The sequence below is a fragment of the Lactuca saligna genome, chromosome 1, assembly GCF_052625555.1.
Source record: "Lactuca saligna cultivar CGN05327 chromosome 1, ASM5262555v1, whole genome shotgun sequence".
NCBI classification, from domain to species: Eukaryota; Viridiplantae; Streptophyta; class Magnoliopsida; order Asterales; family Asteraceae; genus Lactuca; species Lactuca saligna.
The window spans coordinates 8092630-8104816 of NC_136417.1; the positions used below are offsets into that span (position 1 = coordinate 8092630).

The 12187-nt window shown below is 33.8% G+C and overlaps 3 protein-coding genes across 3 annotated transcripts; all 3 read left to right on the top strand.

Moving 5' to 3' along the window:
- Nucleotides 1–566: 566 nt before the first annotated feature.
- Nucleotides 567–3322, top strand: SCL1 (SCARECROW-like 1). The gene is made up of 3 exons (XM_078993058.1): nucleotides 567–774; nucleotides 1119–1217; nucleotides 1446–3322. The coding sequence occupies exon 3, from the start codon at nucleotides 1496–1498 to the stop codon at nucleotides 3086–3088; it is 1593 nt and encodes a 530-aa protein (XP_078849184.1). The 5' UTR covers nucleotides 567–774; nucleotides 1119–1217; nucleotides 1446–1495; the 3' UTR covers nucleotides 3089–3322.
- A 2614-nt stretch (nucleotides 3323–5936) lies between these two features.
- On the top strand, nucleotides 5937–7968 carry LOC145044255 (sequence-specific DNA binding transcription factor). The gene is made up of 5 exons (XM_078993165.1): nucleotides 5937–6187; nucleotides 6559–6688; nucleotides 6775–6975; nucleotides 7061–7228; nucleotides 7300–7968. Exons 1-5 carry the CDS (start codon nucleotides 6054–6056, stop codon nucleotides 7774–7776), a joined length of 1110 nt encoding a protein of 369 aa, XP_078849291.1. The 5' UTR covers nucleotides 5937–6053; the 3' UTR covers nucleotides 7777–7968.
- A 1388-nt stretch (nucleotides 7969–9356) lies between these two features.
- Nucleotides 9357–10292, top strand: LOC145044368 (thioredoxin-like). Its single transcript, XM_078993198.1, has 2 exons — nucleotides 9357–9700; nucleotides 9849–10292. Exons 1-2 carry the CDS (start codon nucleotides 9493–9495, stop codon nucleotides 10163–10165), a joined length of 525 nt encoding a protein of 174 aa, XP_078849324.1. The 5' UTR covers nucleotides 9357–9492; the 3' UTR covers nucleotides 10166–10292.
- The last annotated feature ends 1895 nt before the right edge of the window (nucleotides 10293–12187 follow it).

Sequence of the window (12187 nt, forward strand, 5' to 3'; positions counted from 1 at the left end):
AAATCTAAATACGAAATCTTACCTTCACTTTACAAATATTTTCAAGACTAGATGTCTACGCCCTTAATCACTATTCGTGATATAATACCCCATCTTAAGATAAGATTAGGTTTTATTATACAAAATTATACAGCATATTTTAATTTAGGGTTTTTGAAATAACAAAATAAATAGTAAATAATATGTGACAGTGTTACTACAAATGAAACTGGCCCATTATACTAGGAAAATATAAACTTAACAGAAATATTTGTTGGGTATCCAATATGTCATATTAACCTGATTTAAAAAAAAAAACACAATTAAAATAATATCTTTTACATATAGGGTTTATTGGCAAAAATAATTGGTAGTTGAAAACTGAGTTTTGTATCTTTTATTAGTGTAAAATGGTTAGACAAAAATAATTATAAAGTATAAAAATAGATTTTAAATTACTTTTTTTTTTAAAATAAAATAAAAGCATTTAAGCCGTAAAAGGTTGTATCGTGAAATTTGAAGTTAACCATACCCTTTTTAGTAATGGTGATTTGTGAAGCCATTTGAAAGCATAGGTGCTGAATTGCTATATTTTATAGTGATATGATGATACGACCACAAAATCGTACTTTCGATTCTCGAGTGAGAGAGAGGAGTTGGTGGTAAACGTGTAGAACAACAACAGCAACAGCAACAACCACTATTCTAATCTCTTATATTCTTCATAAAGTAAATCAGATAAGCAATTACAGACAAAGTCGCAAACCCTTTTCTCTCCCACCAACAAAATTACAGGTGAGTTTCGCTTTCAGTTCGTCGAACTTTAAGTTTATTCAATTGGGTTCCTGAGAAATTTTGATTTAATTTATGGGGTAGATGGAAATTATCTTTATTTAGAATTACTTTATTGATTTATGATTTTATTCCTCGTTGGACTTTTGTTCTACTCTATTCCCTTTTTTCTGTTGTTTTTAATAGTTGCTTGTTGCTGAATTACCAAACTTCACAATCACTATGCCTATATTATATAATGCGTAGTGTGTAGAAGGGGGAAGGTCTTATCTGCTTTCACTTATTTATGGAATGTTTACTTCTAAGATTGTGGTCAAACCCTAACATCTTTTTCTCTTCCTTCAAAGCCAAGACGAATTCGTGATCAAATCTTATCTGGGATTTTCGTTCTTCGCGCAATTAAGGCTACTGTTGCTCTGATTAATTCATATTCTTATCCGATTCAGGTAATTCTGTTTTTCGATGTTCTGTCTCTATGTATGATTCATGTTTGAAGCTTTGGGTCTTCTGAATTTGAAAAAAACAATCTTGTGTTTAAGCTAAATTGTATCCCTTAATCCACTTCCAATTTCAAAACCTGAGTTTCATGAATTGAAGATCCATTTTAACTTGTGATCGAAATCATGTTTTTGTTGGTATGTTTCAAATTTTCGTGTTTTAATTTTCTTTTGAAGCTTTCTTGGAGCAAAAACAATTCAAAACCGGACTTTGGAGCACGTCAAACATGATTCGATCCGTTTCACCATACGGCTCCCGTAAGCTCTATCTGTTAAATTCCACCAAAGAAACCTCGGGATTTGATTCCGGAGTAAGTCAAATCCTTTATTCTTCAACACAATCCTACAGCAACAATACCTACAATCCCACAAACTACTTTCTCGATTCCCCAACTGACGAACAAGTTTCCATAGACCCTTTAACATCCTCCTACGAATCAAACATCGATCCTGAATACCCGTTAACCGAAAACTTCGAAGAATTAAGCTACAACGAAGACGACATAAGACTAAAACTAAAGCTTCAAGAACTCGAACACGCCCTTCTCGATGATAATGACAATTCTGCCCCTAACCGGAGCATGGAAATCGAACCCGAATGGGGGTATTCCCTCCACGAATCACCCAAAGAATCATCTTCTTACGATTCGTATGTTAGTAGCACCAGCAGTGCCAAAGAAATGTCAGTGAGGGCCCGGGCCACCACTCCTAAAGAGTTACTTTTCGAGTGTGCAATTGCAGTCTCGGAAGGTAACCTTGAGGAGGCATCAGGGATGATAAACGAGCTCCGCCAGACGGTTTCGATCGACGGTGAACCGTCGCAGAGGATCTCCGCCTACATGGTGGAAGCTCTTGCCGCCCGTGTGGCGGTTTCCGGCAAAGGTCTATACAAGGCTCTAAAATGCAAAGAACCGCCTTCAACCGACCGGCTTTCAGCCATGCAAGTACTCTTTGAGGTCTGCCCGTGTTTCCGGTTCGGGTTCACAGCTGCAAACGGTGCGATTCTCGAAGCATTCATCGGTGAAAAACAAGTCCACATAATCGATTTCGATATCAATCAAGGTAGCCAGTACATAACACTGTTACAAACACTCGCGGGTCAAAACCAGAAGCCCCGTTTAAGGCTAACCGGAGTCGACGATCCGGAGTCCGTCCAACGACCCATCGGCGGTCTGAACCACATCGGCCTCCGCCTCGAGAAACTCGCAGAGTCTCTCGATTTGGAGTTCGAGTTCACCGCCGTGTCAGCTGACACGGCGGTGATTTCGCCGGAGATGCTAAAATGCCGCTCCGGCGAAGCAGTGATTGTCAACTTCGCGTTCCAGCTCCACCACATGCCGGACGAAAGCGTGACCGTTGTGAACCAACGGGATCAACTTTTAAGAATGGTTAAAAGTTTGAACCCGAAGCTTGTAACGGTTGTTGAACAGGATATGAACACGAATACGGCTCCGTTTTTGCACAGGTTTCATGAAGCGTATAATTACTATTCTGCCATGTTTGATTGTCTTGACGCGACGCTTTCGAGAGAGAGTCAGGAAAGAGTGAATGTTGAGAAACAGTGTTTGGCGAGAGATATTGTTAATATAATTGCGTGTGAAGGTGAAGAGAGGATCGAGAGGTATGAAGTGTCGGGAAAGTGGAAGGCGAGGATGATGATGGCAGGTTTTCGGGAGTACCCGATTAGTGTAAGTGTGAATGATTCGATTCGGGAGTTGATTAAAATGTATAGTGATAGGTATAAGATGAAAGTGGAGACGAATGCGATACATTTTGGGTGGGAAGATAAAGTATTAATTGTTGCTTCTGCTTGGAGGTAAGATTTAGGATGTGAGAATCCATATGTGACAGGTTCATGATTCGCATCATCTTCTTTGTTGACACTGTGATTTCCCTTTTTCATGTTGGAAGAGGAGCGAAGGTAAGTTTGTTTGAGGTTTTTTTGTTTTTTTTTTTAACTGATGTTTATTGTTGTAAGTTATTTTTCTTGTACTGAAAACTTATTATGTACTTATTGGAGCTAGTGATAACTACTGAAAACTTATTTGACTGTACTGAGAATTTATTATATGGCATTGTTTGCAAGTTGTTTTCTAGTAGGAAAGTATACCGTATATTTGTGTAGGCGTCAAGTATGGAAAAAGGAGATTCTAATTTCTAACCAATCTGCTTTTATATTTGAAATCATGAATGACATTTTAGTGATAATCATTATCCTCCGTGGAAGAAAATCGTTTTGTCACAAGTCCTAGTTGGTTTCGTCAGTTACAAAAATTTGAATACTCACCGACATGATTCTCCTTTGAACATGAGGAGTCTTGGCTTCATTCGTCACATCACTCACCATATGGATACGTTGCACCAACGCCGAGGTCAATAAAATCATTAAAAAAAAAAAAAAAAAGATAAGCCACGCCCAATGGTCAATTTAAATGGTTTTGTTTTGATGGAAACTCATTAAAATCATTTGGTTTAAAAAGAAAATTGTATGTTTTTATCCTATTAACTGAATAAATTTTATTTATCGTATTGTCCCATAGGCCATGTATATTAACCTTACCTTTTTCCTGTATATATCACATCTTTGCTTTTTCGTATCTCAAAAATTCAAATGGGTATAGTTTTTGTTTTCAGCTTGTAGAAGTTTTTTCAAGCTTTAGGAGTAGAGTTAATTGAGTTTTTATTTAAATCCGTTTAGACTTGTAGATTCATACCATATAGTCCAATATGTGGCTACCCTTGTATAAACTTTTTCTTTTTGATCAATCACAAAATATATACAAAAAAAATATTTTTCCGTTGCATAAATGATTTGATATGAGGTTAAAATGACTTTCTATTTGGGTCTCCTCATGGATATGGGAAACCAAAATAAGTTAAAAATGTACAAGCATGGGAAATTTCATGAAATAACCAAAATTGAGGGGGTGTTTTAAGCATTTAACCAAGAAAATTTGAGTTTTGGAAAATGATTACGAGATCCGCAATGATCAATAGTACCAAGGAATTGAGATGGCATAAAGACAAAAAAAAAAATATGGTGGGATCCGGAGAGATATCAACAATTCCGCAGAGGTGTTGCAGGGATCCGCAGAGACGGCTCTGTGGATCTACGGAGAGAAGCAACTACCATTTCCTCAGAGAATTTAAACTTCCACAGATGGTTAATGGATCCGCATAGCCACCTCTGCGGAACCATGATATTTTAGTGATGTTACGTCAATTCATCGGTACTATTCATTGTTCTTTAGAGGTTTAAAGCGATTCGCAAAACCCCTCTGCGGATCTCATGCTCATTTTCCAAAACTCAAATTTTCTTGGTTAAATGCTTAAAATACCCCTTCAAATCTCAATTTTGATTATTTCGTGAATTTTCTTGGATATCATTTGTGGTTAAATAAGAAGTTCACACAAGCCTACAAACTTTAGACATGGGGACTAAAAAACGTTTTTCATGAAGTCAGGAAAACAAATAAAAGTAAAAATCAAAAAATAATAATAATAAATAATAAAATAAATATATAATTATGTCGGTTCTATAGGTACGAATATTCACTTCATCATTTCTATTCTATTGATATGAGACAAAATAATAATAATAATGACAAGACGTATATAAAATACATAGGCTAACTTTCTTGGAACCCTTATTCCATACCACTCATTGATATGAAATGTACGAAACTAATACATCTATAAATAATAAACACCAATATTAATCTACAATTTTTTTTTAACTTCATTAAAAAGTTACTTCTACAAAATAACAATAATAATAATAATAATAATAATAATAATAATAATAATAATAATAATAAAAAAGTTGATGGTCTTTTGCAATAAGATGGTTAAATATAATAGAATTTGAACTTCTATAGTTGCACATGTACTCCTTGTTTCTCCCATGTTTTACCCATCCCTTACATTACCCTTTATTAGTGATAATAATTTTCTTATAAAACCAAGTTTTACATCACACGGCATTAATCCAAAAGTAAAATAAAGTATTCTAAAGTGAATAAATGGCAAATTACAAGTATAGTTGCTCAAAAAATTTGTTATAGTATCGTACTAATTAGTTTGGCTACCAACAAGTTTGATCTGTACAAATTATTATTTACCATTTAGGTAAAAATATTTACCATTTAGGTAAAATGTTATACCAAATCAAATTAAAAAGTAAAATAAAAAGGAAAAGAAATTAAATTATCATTTGTAACTATCTTTTGGTTTTTGTTCAAATATAGATAATATTTTTTTATATATAGATCTAGATAACGAATTTGTTGAAAGTATCATTTATGCTGTCATAATGGTTATATATGAATACTTCTAACAAGTCCATTATCTAAATATCTATAAAAAAACAAAATTATCCGGATGCGAACAAAACAAAAAGATAATTATACCGATAAGTCAATTTCTCATTTTACTATAAACCAATTAAAAGAAAAAATAAAAGGTCAATAAGACTTCACCTTTATTTTTTAAGGGTGTTAGCTATTAAAACCATTCTTGCAATGGTTTTCAAACTTAAGGATTATTTTGAAAGATATTTCTAATAATTTACCATTCATGTAATTTTGGTTTTTAGTCTTTAATAATTTACACGTTAACCCCTTAAGAAAATTAATATTACTCGAGCTTGCCCTAGCTGTAAAATGTTCAACCTGTATACAGCACGCCGTATATCATCAGTGAAGGCAACCTAAAGCGAAGACAAGTTTGTTTCAGAAAGAGGAAAGCAAAACTAAATATCATCATCATTCATCAGTCGGCAAAGAAATGTCTCGATCAATTGTGCAGCCGGTAGGCCAGAAAAGACTCACCAACGTAGCCGCCGTTCGTCTCAAGAAACATGGAAACCGATTTGAGATCGCTTGTTATAAGAACAAAGTCCTCTCATGGCGCTCCGGCGTGTAAGCATCTCCCGTTCCCAAACTTCTCATACTCTCATATTGATTAATTCATACTATATGATAGAAATTTACCTATTCCTGGTTTAATATTGGAGACGATCAGTTTATATGACCTAGCAATCGTTGTTGTATCGTTCCTATTGTGCTGTATGTTAGGCGTTAACTTTTAGGGTTTGTATTCGAGTTAATTTTAAGCGATGGTGTTGTTTGATTTGATATATCATTTTGTGCTGTGTGATCGAGAGACTTCTGAACATTAGGGTTTTAGGGTTTTAGATAATCAACGAATCGAATAAAGAAATTTGTAGATTATTGCGGGCTTTAGCTTTGATTATTGCGGTTCTGATATATATACTGCAATCCTGTATCAGTGAGAAAGATTTGGATGAAGTATTGCAATCACACACTGTGTACACAAATGTTGTTAAAGGAGTTCTCGCAAAGTCAAAAGATCTAAAGGCTGCTTTTGGGATGGATGATCAGACTAAAATCTGTCTGGAGGTATTTAAAATACAATATCTTACGAGCTTGATTTGTTGGTTAGAATCAATCCAAACTCTTAATAAAAACTTCATTATGTTAAACAGATTTTGGAGAAAGGAGAACTGCAAGTTGCAGGAAAAGAGAGAGAATCACAATTGTCAAATCAATTTAGGGACATTGCAACTATTGTAATGCAGAAAACTATAAACCCTGAAACTCAACGCCCATATACCATAAGCATGATTGAGCGTTTGATGCATGAGATTCACTTTGCTGTAGATCCACATAGCAGTTCAAAGAAACAGGTAATCCTATTTCTAATTTCCATGTCTTGAATAATTTTTTAATCAGATCATCATCTAATTTTGAGCAATTTTATTTGGTGTACAGGCATTAGATGTGATCAAGGAACTTCAAAAACATTTCCCAATAAAGAGATCCCCCATGAGACTAAGGCTAACATTACCTCAACAAAACTTCAATTCCCTTTCAGAAAAACTCACCGAATGGAAAACTGTCATTGTTTCTAAAGAAGCTTCTGGAATTCAACTCTCGCTTGTAAGGCGATGTTTGTTTCATTTTGACTTAATCTGGACACAATATAATGAGAGTTAATTGTTTGAAACCAGGTATGTGAAATGGACCCGGGATTATTCCGGGATTGTGATGCGTTCTTGAGGAATCTTCAAGGGAGATCTGAAATTCTGGCAGTTTCTGTCCATGGTGAAGGGGATATCAATACGGATGATTATGAAGGTCATGAGGAGGTATCAGTATCAGTATCAGCATCAGTATCATCAACATCAACTGAACCCAAGAAGCTGCCTGAACCTGTTGCCCAGCTGACCGAGAAAATGGAGAAGCAAAAGTTGGCTCCAAAAAGCGAAATCACGGAAGGTGAGGTAAAGGTGAAGCAGAGTAAATGCAGTACATGTGATGCGATTGTGGGGGATACAAAACAGTATAGAGAACATTTCAAGAGTGATTGGCATAAACATAATTTGAAGAGGAAAACAAGACAGTTGCCTCCACTTTCGGCTGAAGAGTGTGCTGCTGATGAGGAAATTAATGACTCATTGGGTGATCTGAAAGAATATTCGTTTTGAGGTTTTTGTGTACTGTATATCATCATATGACAGTTGGAAGGATTTTTTTTCTTTTTGTGATTAGCAAAGACTTTTTACTAAAACTCTGTAGTAATATGAATTTTGGGAATTATTCGTCCAAAGATTAGTGACTGGAGTGATTCAGTCACTGAAGGGCGTTGTTTGAAAATGAAAGGTATTTTTGTGACTTGATTTTCTGTTGCATTGGGTGTTGGAAATTTTTAGTAGGGACTTGGTGTAGATTGTGATAACGTTTTTAGGGATTGAGATATTGGGAACTTTTACTCATTTCCATACATCGTTCATTTAAGTACTTAACCCCATTTGTCTTTCTCTTTAGTCCCTCCATTTCAGTCCTTCCTCAAAAACCCTTCAATTTTACCAGTTATACGTAGTACCTCAACTTTATTTCCTTTGCAACTCTAGTTATTACTTCTTTTAGTTTTCCAAATTCAGTCCTACAAAATAACTATCGTTCATAATAGCTTTGCTTCTTTCACCTTGAAATGCAGGTGCTTCTTTGGATGGGTTCGATCCGATCAACTGAATGCAAATTGATTTCAGATTTCAAAACATGAATTCAAATAGTTCAAACTAAATTCAAATTCGATTCAATCCAACCAAATTACAATTTGAATGGATTTGTTTTTACGTTCCGACTTTTAAAAGACAATACATTTTAATAAATATATAACTTAGAGTATTAGTTTGTTCTATGAAAGGAACTAAAGAAAATTGTTTAATTGGTTGTGAAATAAAATTTTTAAACAACTACAAGAAGAATATATTATAGTTTTATATTTTATTAATATTTTTTTTAAAGAAACACATATTAAGTTATTATATTAGATTAAAATTTTTAATCTATTAAAAAATAAGTCAGTAATTAATAATATTAAAGATATATTATAAATTAATAAGACATAAATAAATAATAAATTGTTATTCGACTTTTTTGAACTATTCGGTTCTTATTTTATGAACCAAAACCAATCCACAATCCAAAATAATAATTCGATTTTGCTAAAAAGTAAAAACAAATCTAAAATTCTGAATATTTGAACCATAGAGTCCGATTCAAAATGTCTAATTGGGAAATTCGGTTTATCCAAACGGAAATAGAGTGAAAATAACAATATAATATATGAACAATTCTCTAAAACCACAAATAGAAATCATATTGGTCTTTATAGCATATTTCATGTGAATTTCAATCTTCATTAAATATGTCATTAAAGTCTTGATTTGATCTTTCAATAAACAAAAAAACATTATTTTCGTATAAACAGTTAAATAAACAAGTTCCATGCAACCAAATCAAAACTCTTTTACTTCAAATTCCTATGATTTATAATTATGTAAATATCAAAAAGATGGTTAGATGTCGATGTGGAGCCACAATCTCACCAAAGCATCTGGAACCTCATGTGTCCGATTTATATCTTTGAAAAGAATATTGAAGGTCTTAAGATATCGTCCACATAAAATTGAGAGCCTCAACCACCTTACGATTCTCTATAGCAATATCCACTCTTAAATATCTTCTATATACACGAAACTCTTCTACTTTTCATAAAAAAAACATATATTACCTCATCCACTAAATTATATCAAGACTTCCAATTTTTATAGAAAATAAATTCCCATTTGAACCATTGTTAGAAGCCTCAGAGCTGTATCTGAAGCACCACGCAAACACACAGCAGGAGAAGTGGAATGGCGATTATGGAGAAGTGTTTCCAAATGGGTACTCCCAGAGCCTGCGTTCTACAACACTCTCATCGTCGCTTTACTTCCATGGATAAACCCTCTTTCACCAACATCCTGAAGCCTCCGATGAAAGTTTCAGCTATAACATCTTCGTCTTCTGCTCATTCTTTCAACCTCAGATCCCGCATCATCTGCAAAGCTGCTGTAAATCAAGGTCTAGATCTCTCTTTGGAATTTCTATTTTGTTTGTGGGTGTAGTATATCGGGAAAATAGATATCATATGTATACTTTCGTATGTTCATTCCTTTTCGTATTAACAAGCATTAACTCAAAACATCATTTTTGTTTTTGGATTTTGTAGTTCAAGTGGTAACAGACGGCACTTGGAATGAAATGGTGGAAGCAGCAGAGATGCCGGTGTTGGTGGAGTTTTGGGCACCGTGGTGTGGGCCATGCCGGATGATTGCTCCGGTGGTGGATGAACTTGCAAAAGAATACGCAGGCAAAGCTTTGTGCTATAAGATAAACACCGACGACTGCCCAAACATAGCATCAAAATATGGAATCAGAAGCATCCCAACTGTGCTCTTCTTCAAGAATGGAGAGAAGAAAGAGAGTGTCATTGGTGCTGTCCCTAAATCCACTCTTTGTGCCACTTTAGACAAGTATGTTGAGTAATAACGCTTGCCTTCAAGGCTTCATAAGGGACTTAAATTTTATGCAATTTTTGTTACATTTCACAAAAATATTGTGTACAAGAAATTGTAAAAATATTTTTCATGTTAATACAAGTGTATTTTCTATATCCTTCATTTTAAATTGTTGAGGACTTTCTAAAGAAAAGATTAGTGATAATCAATAACTTGAATATAAAATTACTTTGCATAAGTAATATTTCTAGTAACTACTCGGGGATACCAAAGGGCTTCTATCTTAGTGGTAGTGGTATCAAGTGTTGTCTTCTCTCTTTGAGATCGAGGGTTCAAGTCTCATCTGAGATATATGTGGATTTTAGGATTAATTTAGGATTAAACTAGAGTTGTCGTTCAAAAAAAACTATTCGGGGATAATCCAGTTTAACACAATTTCAATTTTACGTTCATAATTAAGTCACGGATCTAATTATCATGCAATCCAACAAGATTTTAAATATAAAGAACCTCGATACTTACTTTGAAATCCAATTTTTACGATTATTTTTGTAGATGGTGATGTTGTTGTCTTCTATTGTTGTTATATGATTCTTAATCTTGATGGAAAGATTATGATACACAATATCAGTGTTCTAAGGGAGAATAGAGAATTTATATCGATGATTTTAGTGTTAGCAGGAATTTAGTGTAATCGAATTACCACGAGTGTCAGATGAGTATTTGAACTATGATCTAATACAAGTTAGGAGGTGCAAGTGTAAAGTGCACACTTGTATATATAAAGCAAATTTTATTTCAAACATGAAGAAATATGAGGGTTAATAGGCAATGCCCCTTATGGGTCCGGACAGAGCCCTATCAATGATCTCTTGAATGTAGTAAAAAAAATATGCTGATTAAAATTGAAGCTCATATTGAATCAGGAATTAAGTGGAAAATATGTTCATATTGAAGCGGAGTTATAGAACAAACAAGTTTGAGTAAGTTCGAACACAGATCAAATTGCCTGCCAGTTAAGTAGTTGACAGGCAGCTAGAAGCAAAATTGTCCGTCTAGGTAGTTTTGGTAGACAACTTGAGTTATTTGACAATTTTCTAGAAATCGTTTTTCAACAATTTATTCCATAATTTTCATTAATCTTATCCATGTTTTGAATAATTGAGTATATGTACTTATATTTCGCCATTTTTAGACTCTCCTACAAACTCTAACAATCCTTACTCTCTCTAGAAATGTAATTAATGTTGTGTGCCTAAAACACAAAGTGTCTCCATAAATTATCCGTAACTGGATTTTCAAAAACTCAGACATATAGAAGAAATATCAATATAAAAAATAAACTTAAATGATGCGTGAGAGATCCAGCTCATTATTACCAAACCCGTATTTGTCTCGCACACATAAAACCAAGGGTCTAGTGTGTGTTCCGTCTCCCTTAACTTCATTAGGATTACTGTATTTACCTATTAAAACCACCATCACCTATATGTTTTATTTATTTCACTTGGTAATACTTCTAATAAATGTATTGGATATTAATGTTTTGTTATACATCTGAACCAATTATTTAATGTTTTTTTTTTCATAAAACATGAAACATATAGATACAAGTGAGAATGCAATATTTACAACTATTTTTCTTTTAATTATAATATGTTCTTCTGATTTACTATATATTATTAAATTATTAAATTAAAAGGCTTGTGTTTACCACAAATACCCAAAACATAGTGAAACATCCCAAAATGCAAGCCAAAAATTTCGTTTTTAAAATCATTTAACAAACATAATGTTATCACCATAAGATAAAATCATCAAACATGTATCTCAAAATCTTATAAAGTATGTTAACATATAATTGTCTCATATAAAATATCAGAGTAAGCTCCCAAGCTAATAAATTGTGGTGTGTGTCATGCCATCAACTCGAGCCCTTCCCTTTGCTAGCTGAAGTACCTGAAACCAAAAAATGAAATTGTAAGCACGAAGCTTAGTGAGCTCCCCCAAACTACCACATACCATACAAGACACATATAACAAATAACAT

Excerpts from the sequence above, each read along its gene's own strand:
- LOC145044255 (XM_078993165.1), top strand. The coding sequence starts at position 6,054 with ATGTCTCGATCAATTGTGCAGCCGGTAGGCCAGAAAAGACTCACCAAC. Across the intron at positions 6,188-6,558 it reads CTCTCATGGCGCTCCGGCGT|TGAGAAAGATTTGGATGAAG; the intron begins GTAAGCATCTCC and ends ATCCTGTATCAG. Across the intron at positions 7,229-7,299 it reads CTGGAATTCAACTCTCGCTT|GTATGTGAAATGGACCCGGG; the intron begins GTAAGGCGATGT and ends GTTTGAAACCAG.
- SCL1 (XM_078993058.1), top strand. The coding sequence starts at position 1,496 with ATGATTCGATCCGTTTCACCATACGGCTCCCGTAAGCTCTATCTGTTA.
- LOC145044368 (XM_078993198.1), top strand. The coding sequence starts at position 9,493 with ATGGCGATTATGGAGAAGTGTTTCCAAATGGGTACTCCCAGAGCCTGC. Across the intron at positions 9,701-9,848 it reads CAAAGCTGCTGTAAATCAAG|TTCAAGTGGTAACAGACGGC; the intron begins GTCTAGATCTCT and ends TGGATTTTGTAG.